The sequence below is a fragment of the Maylandia zebra genome, linkage group LG6, assembly GCF_041146795.1.
Source record: "Maylandia zebra isolate NMK-2024a linkage group LG6, Mzebra_GT3a, whole genome shotgun sequence".
Lineage (NCBI taxonomy): Eukaryota > Metazoa > Chordata > Actinopteri > Cichliformes > Cichlidae > Maylandia > Maylandia zebra.
This window is the reverse complement of record NC_135172.1, coordinates 28,791,978-28,810,219: the sequence shown is the minus strand read 5'-3', so window position 1 is coordinate 28,810,219 and position 18,242 is coordinate 28,791,978. Positions and strand designations below refer to the sequence as shown.

The window sequence follows — 18,242 nt, the reverse complement described above, 5'->3', positions numbered from 1 at the left end:
TCACAAACTGTATGGCAGGAAATCCTTTATAAGAGAAGCTTTACAGAGAAGTGTGCAATGAGACAGCATTTACAACAAAAAAGGAAGTTCTTTTCTGCTGCCCATCAAAGAAACCGAGCGCAGCCACAGTATTGCATTTCACAGTGTGAATATTTCAAGAGCACTTCTCTATTGAAATACTTTACTGATAGCAATGACAGGACTTCCCTAAACTTGTGGAATCAAGTTACATGACGTACACAAAAGAGTCAGCTTTGACAAAAATCGTCAATTGAAATGAAGAAACAACATACAACACATTGGAACTGAAAGCACCCGTGTTGTTAGAGCTTCAGAGACTGGTAGTACAAACAGGAATTTGTGAAATATGAGTAAAGTGCAACAGGTTTCCCTTCAGTTTCCAGTCAGTAAACAAATACACCGGATATGGCATTGTTTCCAGGCCTCTGCTTCAGACTTAGTCAAACAAAAGAAATGACAGTGAACAATAATGAAAGTGACAAGGAGCAAATGAAAAATCTAAACGTAATTGAGTGCAATTAGACTGCACCTCTCACAGGAGGAAGTAAAATAAATAAAATAAAAATGCAATTGCATATCAGTTTTATTCATCCAATCTCTTCTGCTTATCACGGTTGTGGGGGGGAATCCCATAGAGCGAGAAGCGGGGTACAACCTGGTCAGGTTGTCACTCTGACACATGGCTAACACAGAGCGATAGACAACCATTCACACTCACATTCTCACCTATGGGGCAATTTAGAATCACCAGATAATCTAACCCCACTAACTGCATGTCTGCATGCAAAATCCACACAGAAAAGCTGCAGACAGGTGGAGTCTAACTGAGGACCTTGTTGCTGTGAGGCAACAGTGCTAACCATCATGCCACCGTGCTGCCCTCTAAACCCATTTATCTTTTATCTTGTTTAATTTTGTTCAAATAGTTAACTTAGAAACACCAATCAAACAGGTGAAAGGATTTAAGCTAATCTTAGAGCCCAGTGATGCTGACAGAAAGTTTGTCTTCCACATGTGTCTACCATAAGCACGTGCAACTGAAGGCTGCCACCATGTGGACAGAACTGTGCAGTACAAGCAACAGCAACATTAAATCCACTGCAGAATAGTTGCAAATCTGAATGTTTTCTTCTTATTTTAAATGTAAAATGATATTTATGTTATATTTACAGAGGTAGCAATGAAATAAAGTATAGGCATTTGGGACTAGTTTCAAAATGCTGATTGATGACATACTGTATCTGTGTTTGGTTCTCCAGCTGCGCCATAGCACACAAAAAGGCACTTCAAAGGGTCATTAATATGGTCCAAAAATCACTGGACATCCTCTTCTCAGCACTCGCTGTCCTGAGAGGGCACACAGGATCCTATGGGATTGCACACACCCAGGATATCAGATGTTTAAGCTGCTGCCGTCTGATAGGAGGATTCAGATTGCTGAAGTCATGGACAAGCAGACTCTAGGGCAGCTTTTACAACAGGGCAATAGCCCTAATCAGTGCTAACTGCTGACCTGATTGGCTACCTCCCTGAACTGGCAATAATGTGCAGTAAACATTCATTCTTTAATTTATTAAGTCACACCTTTTTTTGCACTTTTTATAGTATTTGTCTTCTAACTTGTCTTCTATATGAATTGCAACTGTACAACAGTTAAGCCACTGTTCACTTCATAATTTAGTTCATTTGTAATTTAGACATCATAAATTAATCCAGATTATAACCTTAACTTAAACATGGCCATGCGGTTGTCAGAGTGCTGCCAAAAATGAAATGTCTGAGAGTGACAGCCTAACTTTGAGTGAGTTAGTAAAGGGTGTGACATTGATGCATACATTATGCAGTTTAAAAACACATCTGACAGCAACTTTTAGACGTCTCACATACCCCTCTGATGAACTGTGCACTACTTTTTGCTTTAGGCATTACAGTATAGCATGCAAAAAAGTGCATGACTCATCTCAGTTGGTATTTGGCTCTGCATAGCAATCATTTCCGATACAAGATGCAAAAACCCATGGCGTGTGCTGCTGAATACACAATATACTGCTAGTTGTGTACCTGAATGTAATATCTGGGTTGGTCGTAGTAAATTGTCATACTTGGTTTTACACATTTCAAAGAAAAGTGTTAATGTTTTACTCACATGAAAAGTTAAACTTTTATTTATTTACTTCAAAAAAATGGCAGCATGTAGTATTAACCTTAAATGTGAAAGAAAGCTGTCACTGTACTCGTTAAGGAAATGAGACTTATTAGAGAGGAAAACCTCAGACTTGAAAGAATTGGCTCTGTTTTTTGGGTTACACTACCTGAACCAAAATAGTTTGGACTGAAAATGTTCCAGTGTTAGGATTTAAACGAAATTTAAATGCAGGAGGCACACGCTGAGCAATATATTGAAACGTACTAAAGTCACGAAGAGCTGGAAATTCAGGTGATAATTTGCTGTAGTTGTGTTTAAAATTAAATTTCTTTATATTTATACTCTAAAATTACTGGCGTTAGCCAAGACTTGGCACAGTAACTGACACTTGTGTCTAATGTCTTATTTTGTCAACTCATGTTAAAAAATTTATTCCACATTAATTCAGTGTTACTGTGCCCAGTATGTTCCCTCAAAGAGTTCATAGTGGTGGATAAGCTAAACTGGTCTTAAAGAGACTTAACGTGGGAATAAAACGGCCAAAAACTGAATAAAACTGTCAGTATTGTGAAATAACTACAGCTATGCGCCGTCAAATCCTCTATGCAATGTCGTTCTGAGACGTCAACTTTAGTTAGCGTGCTAATTAGCTAGTTAAAGTTATTTATAAAAGTAAAGTGGTGGTTTGAACTGTCTTGAAAAACTGCTGTAGCAAAAGCTATTTTGGCCTGTTAAGTGGTTTGAGTGAGAACTTTGTGTGTTCTCTAAAAACAAAAATGTGCAACCGCTTAATTACCTTAAATACTTATTTTAGCAATGCTCACATGCATCCTAAAAAAAGACACACTTCCGGGAACAGTTGCGCACAAACACACACACACACACACACACACACACACACACACACACACACACACACACACACACACACACATAGGTTAATGTAGTCCAGCAGGTGTCATATTTATGGTCATTCTTACCTTTCATAACAGAAGTCTTCGAAGTTGAGCTTCCCATGAGATAAAGGGAGCAGGAATTTCCTAACGCCTTAACCTGAAGAAACATACGGGAAAGACGACTTGTTAAAAAACACTTTACAAATGTTATCTGAGTGAACAGTCAAATTAGAGGTTAACCAGTTTTACCCATGATGCCAAAATCTGTATGTGCTCAAGAGAATAAAAAGAACTATTGTATATTGTATTACTTTTTATATTAAGATGTGACACTTGGCTTTGTTCTGTATCTAAATGTATACAGAACACAGCACTGAGTGTATGAATATATGCTTAAACATGGCTTGTATCAAGTGGTCACTAAGTGTAAAAGTCCAGCCAAAGAATGCAGAGCTCACTCAGTGCTGGATGGAGACTAATGAGCACAAAGTGTTTATACTGAGAAAGAAATATGCTCAACAAACTCTGAGTCTAACCCTAAACTCAGAGCGGATTATGCATGCCAATGTGGACCATTTGTATATCTTAAAAAGCATGATGGGAAAAAATATTTTTAATGATAGTTCACTCAAAAAATATTATCATTCATTTTTTTTTTATTAATGAGAGAAGCTGGAATCCACCGGGGATAGGGACAGGGAGAAAATACAGCTAAAGAAAAAGATAAATATCTGAATCTAGACATGACTTTCTCACGGCCTCTTCTGTCACGCCAACCCTTTGCATATTTCCCTCCTGCCTCACAGCTCCATCTTCATCATCCGTTGTCCAATAAATGCACTATACTTGTTCCTCTGCACATGTTCAAACCATCTCGGCCTCTAACTTTGTCTTCAAACTGCTTAACCTGAGCTGTTTCTCTGATGAACTCATTCCTAATACTGTCCATCCTGCTCTCTCCCAAACTTTGAGCATCTTCAGCTCAGCCACCAGCTCTGAACCATACATCGTAACAGGGCTCACCGCTCACTCTTATAAACCTTCCTTCAGAATTGAACCTGGTTTCAATCTGTGAAGATATTTTAGAGTAAAATGCACTGGTCTGTGACCCAATGTTTTGTGTTTAATTTTCTGTTCATGTTATATTTGTTGTTCTTGCTTCTAGTTTCGTTTTTTTAGTGTCACATGCTTCAGTCTGTCTCTCAGTGTCAAGTCCAGATCTTTTTGAATTGTCTCATGTTTCCTGCTTTATTTTGATAGTCCCAGTTCTGCGTGCGGTGTATCTAGTTTTAGTTCCCCTTGGTCCCGTTATGTCTGACTACTCCCAGCTGTGCTCTCCTTCTGTGGCTCATTCTCTGATTACTCCGGTTTTGTCACGGCGAGCCGTGTGGAGTTAGAAGAAGGACCCAAGATGCAGGCAGTGGATGAGATGCCGGTGAGTTTATTTACACAGTGGTGAGAAGGCAAAACAGGCAAGAGGGAAGACAAAACTAAAGACCTGAACTGGGAAAGCTAAATGACAAACCTGAGATGAAACAAAAAAGGGAAGAGAGGCAGAGAGACGAGCAGGACACCGAGGAACACAGACTGACACCGAGGAACACAGACTGACACCGAGGAACACAGACGAACCGGCAACAGGCAGGAGAACACACAGGGCTTAAATACACACACCAGTAATCAGGGGATGAGAGACAGGAGGGCAACACAGCTGGGAGGAATCTGGGCTGACGGGACAGGGGAAACGTAAACTGATCACACTCACATACGACACGGACCTTCACAATAAAACAGGAAACTCAGATACATGGAACCAGACAAGACATTGAACTAAACAGACAGATTCAGAGGCAGACTCAGAGGCAGATCGAAAATAACACAGAACTTAAACAATCATCATCTAGAAAATGATAACAAACTAAAAGCGCTGGGTCACCGACCCAGGACCATGACAGGTTTGTATTTAAGCCCTGTTTTCCTTGTGCTGTGTTTTGTCGTTAACCATCGCACATACGCACGCACGCACACGTGTGTTCTCTTGCTGCGGTCCTGGTTGTGGTTTCTAGCTCATGTTCCTTATTTTTTAGTTTCTTGAGGTTTTGGGTTTGTGAAGTTCTTGAAAAGTGTCTCCAGAAAATAAAGCTGCATTTTGAGGTTATTCCTCCATCTGAGTGTCCTGCATTTGGGTCCTACATACCACAGAGCACGTACCATGACACTGTGTTCAAACATCCATCCATTCATTTCCACTTATCCTTTTCAGGGTCGGGGGGGAGCTGGAGTCTATCCCAGCTGTCATAGGGGTACACCCTGGACAGGTCACCAGTCTGTCGCAGGGCTAACACACAGAGACAGACAACCATTCACACTCACATTCACACCTATGAGCAATTTAGATTAATCAATTAACCTATCCCAACTAAGTGCATGTCTTTGGACAGTGGGAGGAAGCAAGAGTACCCAGAGGGAACCCATGCAAACTCCACACAGAAAGAGTTTGCATGGGTGGAATTGAACTCAGGACCTTCTTGCTGTGCGGCAACAGTGCTAACCATTGTACTGCCCCTGTGTTCGAACACTCATTTTAAATTTAAACTCTTAAAGTTGTTTCAGGCTCATCTTCACACAAATATTCCCAGTATTTTCCAACAATATCCCAATCTTGAAAAGCGCTATATAAATGCAATCCCTTATTATTATTATTATTATTATTATTATTATTATTATTATTATTATTATTATTATTATTAACTGTGACAAGCATTTTTCCATCACTGTGACCAGTCACAAAACAACAAATGATAGCCCACTTATTAGTGTTTAGTGTTTAAGCTTCATTTGGATTAACTGCATTTAAATACTGTCTGATACAGTAAATTGTTCAGCGCAGAGGAAATTTCTGACAATCTTACCACTGCCTTACTGTCCAGAGAAGATAAACATAGCCTATATATTAAAAATGGTTCTGCGATGTCCAGTGATCACCATCTCCTGTATGGCCCTACCTCACTGATTGATTCGACAAGTGCTCATAGCAAAAAATAAATCTCTAACTGGGATGTCATGTTCGTAAAGACTGGGAAAGTTGTGTGCTCCGATATGTGGTTTGACACTGACTGTGTGAGCGAGGAAATGAAACCCAGACAGCTGTAGGCGCATGACATCAGACTTAAAGTTTGAAAACATGTTATGCCCAACTTGCCTTAGCTCTCTTTCTTGAACCAAAAACAGTTTCCCCTCATCTCAGGGGCAACAAACCTGCTTTCTGGAAAATGAAGTTGCATATAATTTGTGGGGAAAAAGTGCAGAAGGAAAGTGGATGCAAAAAGTACAAAAAAATGCAAAAATGTTGTTGTATAGAAAAGAAAAGCACAGATGTGATTAGAATAATTAGCTCTGTTACAATGTTATGCAACGTTGATTAAAAAAACTCTAAGGTTTTCGGTCCTCCTCATCCGTTACCCAGTGGTTATTTACAGCCGCGGTCGGATAACAGATTGCATATATAAATGCAAAGAATTTCACCTATGATATCAAGTGCTATTCAAAACAACCTCAGTAATTTCTGGATGCATTTGCATGTGTGTGTTTGCACCAGTGTGTTTCTGTGTGTTAAATGCAAGTCCTTGCCTCCCACTGCCAAATGTTTCACCATTTGGTCTCCCAGATAGAGAGGTGGCTGATAAATACTGTTATCTGTAAATGACTCATCCTCACTTTCAATATGGCACCAGGGCTCTTCATAGGGAAGCAAACTACTGTAAAGGTTCTCTGTATCAACAGCAATATGAACTATAGAGTAACGGGCAAAAGCAATATTCCATTGGTTTCGTTAGTCATCCATCCAGCCATCCATCTTCATCCGCTTTATCCGAGGCCGGGTCGCATTACTGCAGCTGCAGCCCCAATCCGTCTGTCGATCTCCGGCTCCCTTCTCCCATCACTCGCGAACAAGACCCCGAGATACTTGAACTCCTCCACTTGGGGCAGGAACTCATCCCCGACCCGGAGTGGGCACTCCACCCTTTTCCGGCTGAGAACCATGGCCTCAGATTTGGAGGTGCTGATCCTCATTCCCGCTGCTTCACACTCGGCTGCGAACCGTTCCAGTGCGAGCTGGTTTCGTTAGTCATGCATAAAATATTGTCTTGTTAATTTTCAAATGTGGAGCTAACTACTGTGTGCAGTGCATGATTACATGATTGTTTTGTCAATCAAAAAAAGAAAAAAAAACCCACAAAATGATACGTGATGTTAAAATATTAAAACTGCATGTTTACTGTCACAAACAAAGATATCTATATGACGGTTTACTGCTTTTATATCACAAGAATGAGACAAACACTTGTTAAAACTCCTTGACCCAACAACATATCAGTAATAATATAACTGTGATATTCTATTTTTGGTACATTAGGGGTAGCAGGGGTAATAATAACAGGGGTCATGCGAAAGAACAAATGAAGCAGTGGTCTACCTCTAAGAAGTGCTTTAGAGTCAGTTTGTCTGCAGACTAGAATAAAAATAAAGTTTAGTCATTTTAAACCTAAACAAATGCATGGAACAAACATTACGTTGAAATAAACAAATGCAAAAAATGATATGAATGGCAAGAGCAAGGTCTGCTCTGATCAAACTCAATTTTCACTTCTTTAAAGTCATTTTCAATAACCATTTAGGTCCTTTATTATTTTATTCCATTTGGTCTCAGCGTTAAAAGACAGAGAAGGGGAAAGACAAGAGGTCAGAAAACTGGACGATGATGTAAGCGCATGTTTTCTGGGGACAGTGCAACAGGGAGAGAGTCACCAAGAGTGCACAATAGTAGGTCAGATTGTGGCAAAGCATCCGCTGGGATTTATTCATATAGGCCAGTGACATTAGAAAATAACACATGCAGTGAAACTGAGAACTTCCTGGCACTGTGAACCCCCTTTAAAAGAATATGTGTGATTCATGTCTTCGCGTCTGTGGCATATCTATTTTTGATAACATGATCATAAAAAGATGCAGTTTTGTGTTGTGTCAAATTCTCTTTCTTTACAAAGGTTTCGAGGTCAAATCTTGATATATATATAAAAAAAAAAACCCAGAGCAATTTTATGAAATAGTGACTGAAAACATATCACAGTTGTGAAATATTATGGACTGCAGGGTGCAGTGTATTTGTACAGAATGTACCCACATGTCTGTACCCACATTGAGTTATAAATTGCATCACTTCATCCTTCGACTCCATTATCCAGGTCAGTGAAAGGCTTCCCGCAGGAGCTAATCACTGTCTCCACAATGTTCCAACACTCAGGAACCAAAGACAGTGATCGCAAACACACAAGAATAAATAAATTTAGTTATTCAAAATATTGTAGTATCCATAAACATCTTTATTAAAGATTAAGCGTCATCGCTCTTGTATGGACACAATTTGTAAAAAAGAAGATGAAATTTTCCCAAACGTTACACATAATACGACTGCTTAAGTACTCAAAAAGCTCTAACTACAAACCTCATTCACCCAGCATGCTTTCTTTATCCAACATTCACACTCTGGCTTCATTGTCTTGCCCAAGGTTACTCAGGCAGGTAGGCTGGAGCACACTGGATCAAACCACTGACTGCTCTACCTACTGAGCCACAGCCACCCCTCGTTGTTCTCTTTCACTTTGCTTTTCATTCCTGTTTTTATGTACATTGTTCTCTCTTCTCTTTGCCTCACCACCTCACAAACACTATCAGATTTTGTGGTGTTGATGTCACACACGGCCTCCCTATGCTTTTTCACTGCTGCAGTTTCTTGTTTTTAAATGCCAAACACTTATATCAATACACGTGCAATACTTTAATAGGTTTGGTCACTGTTTTTTGTTCACTGGAAATAATAAGATGTTAACAGACTTGTAAAACTGATCTATACTATATCTATAGTGTATCTATACAGTATATCTATATCTATAGTATATAGTATATCTCTGTTACTATAAGCAGATTAATATACGACAAACTAATCATTAGATGAAGCAGTGTTCTTTATTGCCTTATAGTTGCCTGCTGGGATAATTCAGAGTAATCACACAGCACATAGCTCAGCGGGTTTGCGTCAGCTCGTGTCCTTTCATTATTGCTTTTTTTCCAGTTAAATTAAAGAGACTTAAAAAGGGAATCAGTTTGCACCCTCATTCTCCAACCTAAATTTATGTGCTTGTAAGACTCTGAAATGAATTTCTAAGGAGCATAACGTTCTGTACTTTCTCTCGGTCATTTAGTTATTCTATTATTTCCATTGAACATAAGTCCAAAATTTTGAGACAGAAAATATGATATACAGCTCAGACTATTATGGTGGTTGTCTCCCACAACAAATGAAATATATACACTTCCTGTAATTTCCACATCACTTGTTTTTGCCTGTTCCTCTTACCCACACTCAGTAGCCAGCTGAACCAGGCGTTCAGGGCACATAAAACATGTCAGAGTCCTCGTCACAGACTTCAAACACCTCTTTGAGCTGCTTCACAAATATCAGCAGGCTGACTTCTTTGTCCGTTTTTGTCTTTGTTCTTTCCTGTCGTTTCATTTGATCCACAGCAGACACACGACATCGTTTGAAAAACTGAAGCAGTGCATGTCCACGTGTGACGCAAACCTTGTGGATGTCGATGCCTGCTGCACGCAGAGGACGAGCGATGCTGGTGGTGGACAGTTTGGTGGAATTTCTCTCCCTCGTGAATCAGTTCTACTAAAGGAACGGGGTGAGGGGAAGAGCACAACTTTATTCATGAAGTTTAAATTTATTATACAAGTCATCTGCCAGTGGCTCCATAGTGTATCTAACAAGCAATAGGTCCCTGGTTTGATTCTGGAAGGAGACACATCCCTATGGTTCTGCATCAGGAGTGACAGGATTACCCATTGTGAATAAGGGTGTAGCTTATTCTTCTTCTTGTCTATAAATTTATTGTCAAGTTACAACATACCCCAAGTAACACAATATGGCTACACTCACTTATAAATTGCTACGCCAGACAAACTGGAGTGCAAGTTTGCACTTATACTACAAGGAAGAGACAGTTTTTTCACCTTCCAGTAAACAAAGAAGTTTGTGTTTTATTTAGACAAAAAAATGACTGAACACCAATAAAAGTTTAAACTGCTGTTCAGGACTCTTCGTTTTGAATGAATGCATTTACTGCTCCTGCATATCTATTTGTATGAAATGTTAGCAGGCCTAATCTTCCTTTGACGAATGAGTAATGAAGTAGGGCTCTTCCGTGACTAACATAGTCAAGTTTGGAGATGTTGATTCAGTTTATAAACATCATGTTTCCTGCAGTTCTTGGATTAATCCCCCCCTCCATCACTTTTCTACCATCATCTGCAGATGTGGCTGTTCAAAGCTCTCCCCACACTTTTAAACTGTTTTTAGGCTAGGTTTTTTTTTGGCTACTTTGATTCATCCTGTTCAAATAGGTACAGTAAAAGCACATAGCAAAGTGGCAGGAATAGAGTTTTATGACAGACAGCAGCACAAACAGGGATAACAGGGAAAACTGGGAACAGCTGTGTTAGTGGGTAGATAAGATCAGGAGATCAGTAGTTGCTGCTTCTTGAGAAGGCAGTCAGGTGACTAAACAGGGAAAAAAGTCCAGGGCCATCTGGTGGACAGATGGAAAACTCTGGTCCCAAAGTCCCTTCTGTTATACTTCTCTCACTGGCAGCAGTTTTAGGACTTTCAGCATCAGATTAGCAAAACACCTGTTTCTGTAATATCAGAAATAGAAACTCTGTGACACAGGAGCACCTTCACCGAAACCACAACCTTCATTTAGTACAGGTAGTAGCAGCTGTGTGCTTTGTTCCCTTGACATCCTCGTCACATTCGATTTCTGAGGATTCAGTTTATGTACCTAGAGATATTTTCTTCTTAAGTTTGTGGTTTACTGCACTGCTGGCCAGCTGTTTCTTCCCATCACAACACACATGTGATCTGTGAAGTCTAAAAAAGGAAGTGTGTTTACTTCCCCCATTGCTTCTCAAGAGGATGTCATATGCATTAAGAAAACACAGAGCGGCCAAGTGAGAGAGAAAAAGAAGGAGCGAGAGAGATACACAGCCTATGTAGGTGTTTTCTTCACTTCAGTCGGTCTTGCTGATGCGTTAAGGATGCACTCAGTTAGTGGTGGACGATCATCCTGGGCATGTACTCTGTTACTGGTCTCTCTCCAACTTTGGGGTAAGTTTCACGCAGTAGATGTTTCTTAGTATAGTGTTTTTGTCAAATTTTGATTTGTTAAGATTAACAATCACTATGATATGTGCCTGGTAGAAGATCTGTTAAATGTCTGCTAGGAGTAAAAAGTAATCGATGTTTGATTTCCATTAAATTTTTAAGTTTTGACACACACAAAAATGTCTTTTCGAGCCTATAATTGTACCTAATATTTAGGCATCCTATCTATCTAGAGTTTCCTATCTAGAGTTTCACAACTGATTTTGGTTTAGCTGTAATCACAAGCTTGGTAAAAAGTGAATGTCGACACATCTTGTAATGACCGCTGTGTTTTCCCATGTGTGTTAAGAAACCTGTTGCTCCATTCGAAGACACATTTTTGAGATTTAGCTGATTCCTGCTAAATGTTATAACCTTACTGTTACTTTATAGGACGACTTTCTGCTTCCACGACCTCGGTCACTCTTCAGGCTCCTACCCTGGAGATCTATTCGAAGTCAAAGGACTCCGTGGTCCTGGTCTGCCGAGCCCCCGAGGGTTACACTGGGGTTTTGTTCATGCTTTACGAGAGGAGAAAAAAGGTAGTTTAATATGTTCTTTTTTCAAATGAATGCATATTTTTGGAGCGTGTTGAGTTCCTCCTGAGCTGCAGCGATTTTATTGCTTTCTTTTTGTTTTATTCTATTGAGGTGGATTCTCGGGATCTGCCCTCTCATGTTGGAGAAGTTCAGTTTACTATTAGGATACAAGAATGGGTCCCAGGCCAGAGTAAACTTTTCTGCTGTCTGTACAGGAGCCAGGAGGGTCACTACAGCGCATTCAGTCCATATTTGCAACTGGAGGACCAAAATGGTTTGTGTGTTTGATGGAAACTCTTATTTACAGCTCTGATTTTGACCTTCTTTTGCTTTAACAGAGACTTGGTTCTGATTTAAAAAGAAAAACACATCCTTCGCACACTTCATATTATATGAATTTATTTTTAATTAAAAAAAGGGAGAATTAAGATGACATGGGTCAATGAGTCGGATGTGGTCGAGGCTGTCGTTTTTCATTGTATTCAAAACGGAACAAATACGTTTTCTGTGTTAATCGGCTGGGTTAATCGGTAGTGATTCCACATGTGGTTTAAAACAATAAACACTCCCATCCGCTTCCACTCCAGCACAGCAAACACACTGCTGAATGCAGGTGCTCTCTGCGGTCTCTTATTGTCCTCCTCTCTGTGGGTGTGTATAGTGGTAGTTACATCCTGCTCTTCATAGAGAAACCACACACCCCCACACACGGAAACCCATGAAACACAATATCTACCGGCTTAAACTGTTGACAGTTACAAAAGGAAGTCTGACAAACCAGACGCTGGCCTATCTTCTTTTTCTTTTTTTGTTGTTGCAGCTTTTACTTTTATTGAGAGTCTAGAATTAATCTAGTAACAAAACATGGAGAGATAATGGCTTCCCCCTACTGTCTCCATTCCTTTTCTGTCATGTAGACACCTCCCTCCCACCTCCAGTCTTGTCTGTAGAGCCTTCCTCAGGTGAGGTCAAACGCGGGGACCTGCTGTCCTTCAGCTGCACAGTCCCGGCCCATCCACAGTCGCAGTCAAACAAACCGACAAGCTTCCTTTTGCTGAGGACCGCTAAACAAACAGGGACGGCATCTGTTATCCAGCAGCCCCGGGCTAGCCAGGTATCAAACTTCCAGCTGCAGCCGGGAGTCTTCACTGTGGGGCCAGTCAGGGGAGGAGAGGAGGGAGAGTACACCTGCCTCTATCAAATGACCAAAGAAAGCGGACTGGTTAATTCCACTGTGAGCAACATAGTTCCAATCACCATTACAGGTGAAGACGTATGACTTTTTGAAGCCTTTCTTCTGTGATGTTTTTTACATGTTAATGTGGTACTTGTAAATATTTTAGACCAAAAAATTGTATTTCAGGTAATGGATTCATTCCTTTAGGTAGAACATTAACACAAGAGGACTAAGACTTGTAAATATTGTTGCATCTATTCAATTTTTGTCATTTGTTTTCTGCCTAATTAGTAATCCAGTCATTTAATTATCTGAATACTATTTGCTCTTATTTCACGTGCTCCCAGACATCCTGCCGGCGCCCAATCTTCACCTTGAACAGCAGACAGATGTGTGGCATTTACTGTGCATAGGGTCTGCTGCATACCCCGGCGCTGTGTTCTCTCTCTACCTGGTGGATGGTGAATTTCCTGTTGCAACATTTCAGGCAAACATTTTCGCGCATCAAGCCACCTTCCCACTGCCTGTCCAGGACTCTCCAGTGGCTCTATACCAGTGCCAGTACAGTGTCCTACTGGGAGAGACATGGAGCAAGTCTGAGCACAGCAACCCTTTAACTGTAACCAAAGGTACGGACTTACACTTCTAATGGTATGTGAGTGGACTGACCTTTAGAGAAACTGCAGCTGATTCTCCCTTTTTTTATATTTAAGGGAATTCCCCACCACCAACATCAACAGGTAGGCTATTAGCATGCCTTTTTTGTTGTTGTTGTTCTCATACCTAAAAGTTCTGCAAGACTTCAACTGGTCTCCCTACCGGATCCTCACATAATAACACATTAGTCCACCTTAGAGTCACTTTTCAGTATGCAGAGCAGTCCATAAGAGCCCATAAACATGATGGTATTACCATAAAGGCCACATGACTGTGGTAACCAGGAAAATGTCTGCAAAGCTTGTTGCAGATGCGACAGGTTCTTTTGCGAAAGGATGTAATTTAATCTGAATCTGTTAAACTTAATTTATTACATTTATAATTTATTTATTTTTTTAGAATTTATCAAAATACAAAATGCATCTTTTTCAATAAACTAAAAACTACATTTTTTTTCTTCTTCACATTGGAATGGAGCTCTCCATTGCATTGGAAAATGATACTAGCACTTTAAATCAAATCTGTTGTAATACTTTACATTCTTCACAACTGGGTTTTTTAAGTATTTAATATTAATACTAGTTTGATGTTTGCAGATTCATTAAATCTGGACTGGCCTCTCGTTGTGGGCTCTTTGTCAGCTGCGGTGTTGATCCTCTGTTCTTTGGCAGTCGTGATCATAGTGGTGCACAGGAAAGGTATTTCACACAAAAGCTTCTGCTTTGTTATAAATACTCTGATGCTTCAAGCTATGTTTTCATGCTGATTTAATTGCCTTCGTTTGTGAAAGGCATTAATTTCTCTTTTCCTATTCATTTCACCCACTTTTAAAGTGAAAGCAAGAGCAGAAGAAAGACAGAAAAGGTACTGGTTTTCTTAATCGGTCTAAAAATGAAGTTATAATGAGAAATACAAAAGAAAAAAGCTACTTCTTTGAAGACGGCAACATACAATGCCTTGGATATTGTTGTAATACATTTTTGTGTAATACATTTTAGGGAGGATACACAGTTCTGGTCTCAGGTTCATGCGAAGGATCATATAGTTGGTGAGAATTTCCCTTCAGAACCAAATTTCCCCTTCAGGATTTCAAGCTTATTCTGTTTTTATTCACGTCTCATTCATCCAAATTCTCACAGGCACAAAGCATTGCAGGAGTAATCAGCTTAATGAGACGAGTACTAATGACTGATTGATAATGTGACTAATGTGAGCTTGTTTATTATTCTTTTTCCTCAGACATTACACTCACACGTACAACCTTCCCTTCTGAGGTAAGTATTAACATCACCTAAACCTCCAGCTGCTAATATAAATTCTCAGGAGAGTCATCAAATGGAAAAAAATATTTGCCCTTGTTCTTTCCTTTCTGTCAGAGGATTGTGAGCTAAACGATAAGGTTGTCTGGCTTTGTGTTAAACCGCTAGTCAAACCAACAGTTAGCCTCTGTCATGTCAAAAAGAAAGTTTTTACATGACTCTGCACTCCTGTGAAAAACCAACTGAACTCACTCAGTAACTCGTAGAACCAGGAAGAAATAACTTGAAGTAACTAGTTTCTATATTACTTCATCAGTCTCACACATTCCTCTGGGGGAATTTTGTTTCACTCTTTTTAACAATGCTCTTTCAGTATGGTTAGGTTTTTGTGCAGTTATTTATGCACAGCTCTTTTAAGGGCCTGGCAAAATGTTTCACTTTGACTGGGCTACTTCAAAACCTCGAGTCTTTTCTTTTTCCACTACTTGTTGTTGGGATCATTGCCTTGTTACATGAACCATTTTCAGCCATATTTTGGCTGTCAGACAGATGGCCTCGCATTTAACTCTACAACACTTCAGTATACAGAAAGATTCATAGTTGACTCAATGACTCCAAGGTGTCCAGGTCCCATGGCTGCAAATACAAATATATGCAAATATACCCTCCATCATTGTGGTTAACAGTCGGTATTAGGTGTGCGTTCTGATATTCTTGGTTTGGTTTTCGCCAAAAATGGTGCTGTCCATGGTCAGACATCTCCACTTTGGTCTCATTTGTTTTTTCAGATGCAACATAACAAATCTAAGCTGTGCAGCCATGCCATGAACCCTTCCAAACAAGTCATATGTGCCAATTGAGATCTGTAGAAAAGCTTTTGGTGGTCTGACCTTGGGGTGACTTTGCTGGGACTTCCACTGCTGGGAACATTGTGTTAACATACTAGAATGCTCCACACAAAGTCAAAACTTCTGCTTTTATAGAGACAAGTTTTCACACCTATGAAGTTTGTTATAAATGTGAATTATCTGATACTTTAAATTGGATTTATTAACAAAAATAAAATACACTATACCATGTACTGCACAGTAAACCAATCCTTTAATCATGGTAGACTTTGCAATAGCAAAACTTCATGCTAACCTTCACAGGGACGTAGAAATAGGTCAGTTTAGACTCAGCTCTCTCTAATGCAGTTCTGCCTCTTTCTTTTGGAATTTCTGGTATTTCCAGGACTTTTTTGTTTCTGCTCTAGATTTACTCTGACAAACTATGGTAAACTTCAAGAATCTGGTCGCTTTAAACACACACACACACACACACACACACACACACACACACACACACACACACACACACACACACACACACACACACACACACACACACACACACACACACTATAGCTAATCAACAACACCCCCTCCCAAGCATGCTGTCACCTCAAACCCACACCTACAGTATTCCTCATTAGCGCTGTTACACTGTGTTTGAGCATGTGTTTCATTAGCTGCAATCACTTTCATTAATTAGCTTAATGAAGGGCTCTCATCAGGCTAAAGTCTCTCTCCAGGCTCTCGCTGATATGCGCCGAAGCCATCTAAGAGGACAGAATGCGGCTGTCACCAGATGATGCAAAAAGTAACCAACCATTACCAAAAAGGAGATGTGTCTCCATCTCATCTGCTTCTTAAGCAGCAGTAGTTTAATCAGGATTCAGAAATGATTTTTTTTTGTATTATATTTTGATTATGACTCATATTATTACACTCTGTTGCTGCACAACGAGACAGAGATGATCATTTCATGTTGGTCAGAATCCTCTGATGTGAAACTGTTTCATTAGCTAAGGAGCTATGAGTCTGGAGGAGGGGAGGCCTGAAAGACAGAAATGAAACACAGAACTGCAAAAACACAAGCAGCTTATCTGAAATATGGCTACGTTCCAAACTGTGAAAAAGGGAACTTTAATGTCATGGGATAGAACAAGGGACAAATGAGGAACAAGCAAGGAACGTAACTCCACCAAGGCTGAACATTTCCTTCCACACCATGAGTTTAGTCCTGGGATTTAGGAGTATAACTGACTAAAAATTATGAAATCTCTAATATAACAGCGTGATATGTGCTTGTGAAATATATGGCACAAAATTCACAATCTGGAAGTCTGATAAGTCAGTCACTTTGGTAAAATATTCATGTAAATCTGTCCTTATTTTTCTTAAATTTTAAGATCAAATTTAGGAGAAAAGATCAATGATTGTAAGAAAACAACACAAATTACACAGGATTCAACAAAGTGCCAGACCACATATGGTTTTTAAGAGGACTATATCTGGAGGAATGACTAATATAATATATTCCATTGTGAAACCACCTAAGGTGTTTGTTGTGCTGTTTTAGCCATCCTGACATGCTAAGTTGCTGGTAGCTATGAGCAAACATGAAAATATTTTTAGCAGTGAAAGCAGTAGATAGGATATGAACTATGCCACAGGAAATTACATCAAGCTTAGATCTTTAATAGGTTGTCTGTTGGTGTTTGTTTGTGCGCAGGACTGGGTCAGCAGGGACACCGAAGCGACATCCAGAGCCCCTCTCTGGAACCCTCTTTCAACATTCACAACACAGATCCATTAGAAATGTTTGCCGCCACCCCTCCCCCTCTTTCTCCGTGAGCGCGTGTGTGAGTGTGCCTGCGTGTGTGTGTGTTTATTATCATAGTTTATCGATGTAGCATCAGTTGAAGGTTACACAGCAAGACAGGAAAGGATATTTCCTCAGTTCCTATTTCAAATGCAGCAGTAATTGTACAATTAGACAGGATGTGATGCTTGTTTAATGTTTCTAATAACTGAGCCAGTCTAAATAGCGATTTTATTATTGCTGTTATGAGGCTTGTTTTCTTCTGGAAGCATTTTTGATTTTTTTTTTTAATGTTTGGTTGTAAATAATTGTAATAAAATAAGAGCAAAACTGAAAAGATTTAAATGTGTCTTTTATTATCATAATGATAATAATGATAAAAGAAACTGACAAATATCGTCTCACGACTGTTTCACAAGCTGCGATGTTTTTACGTTGAAAGTTTAGCCTTGATCTTGGAAAAAAGCCGCTGACAGAAAACTCTCACGTCAAGGTCTGTTTGGAAAGTGCTCTGGAGATTAGAATTATTATACAGGATCTTCACCATCAGATGGAGTTTAGTCTAAAACTCAAGCTCGTCATATGAGATTGTTTTGACAGATGCCATGTCTCATGTGTATCTGTGTCATCTTATA

General features: G+C 39.7%; 1 protein-coding gene across 1 annotated transcript; it reads left to right on the top strand.

Annotated features, from left to right (window-relative positions):
- Window positions 1-4,364: 4,364 nt before the first annotated feature.
- LOC101487803 (uncharacterized) lies at window positions 4,365-17,944 on the top strand. The gene is made up of 12 exons (XM_004567822.3): window positions 4,365-4,498; window positions 9,649-11,293; window positions 11,723-11,871; window positions 11,980-12,142; window positions 12,786-13,133; window positions 13,393-13,674; window positions 13,759-13,785; window positions 14,299-14,400; window positions 14,536-14,566; window positions 14,701-14,750; window positions 14,942-14,976; window positions 17,518-17,944. The coding sequence occupies exons 2-12, from the start codon at window positions 11,224-11,226 to the stop codon at window positions 17,599-17,601; spliced, it is 1,341 nt and encodes a 446-aa protein (XP_004567879.2). The 5' UTR covers window positions 4,365-4,498; window positions 9,649-11,223; the 3' UTR covers window positions 17,602-17,944.
- The last annotated feature ends 298 nt before the right edge of the window (window positions 17,945-18,242 follow it).

What these genes read in the sequence shown, in the direction of transcription:
- LOC101487803 (XM_004567822.3), top strand. Translation starts at nt 11,224, where the DNA reads ATGCACTCAGTTAGTGGTGGACGATCATCCTGGGCATGTACTCTGTTA. An exon ending in CCCTTTAACTGTAACCAAAG is followed by an intron (nt 13,675 to 13,758) that starts GTACGGACTTAC and finishes TTTATATTTAAG; the next exon opens with GGAATTCCCCACCACCAACA. An exon ending in GTACAACCTTCCCTTCTGAG is followed by an intron (nt 14,977 to 17,517) that starts GTAAGTATTAAC and finishes GTTTGTGCGCAG; the next exon opens with GACTGGGTCAGCAGGGACAC.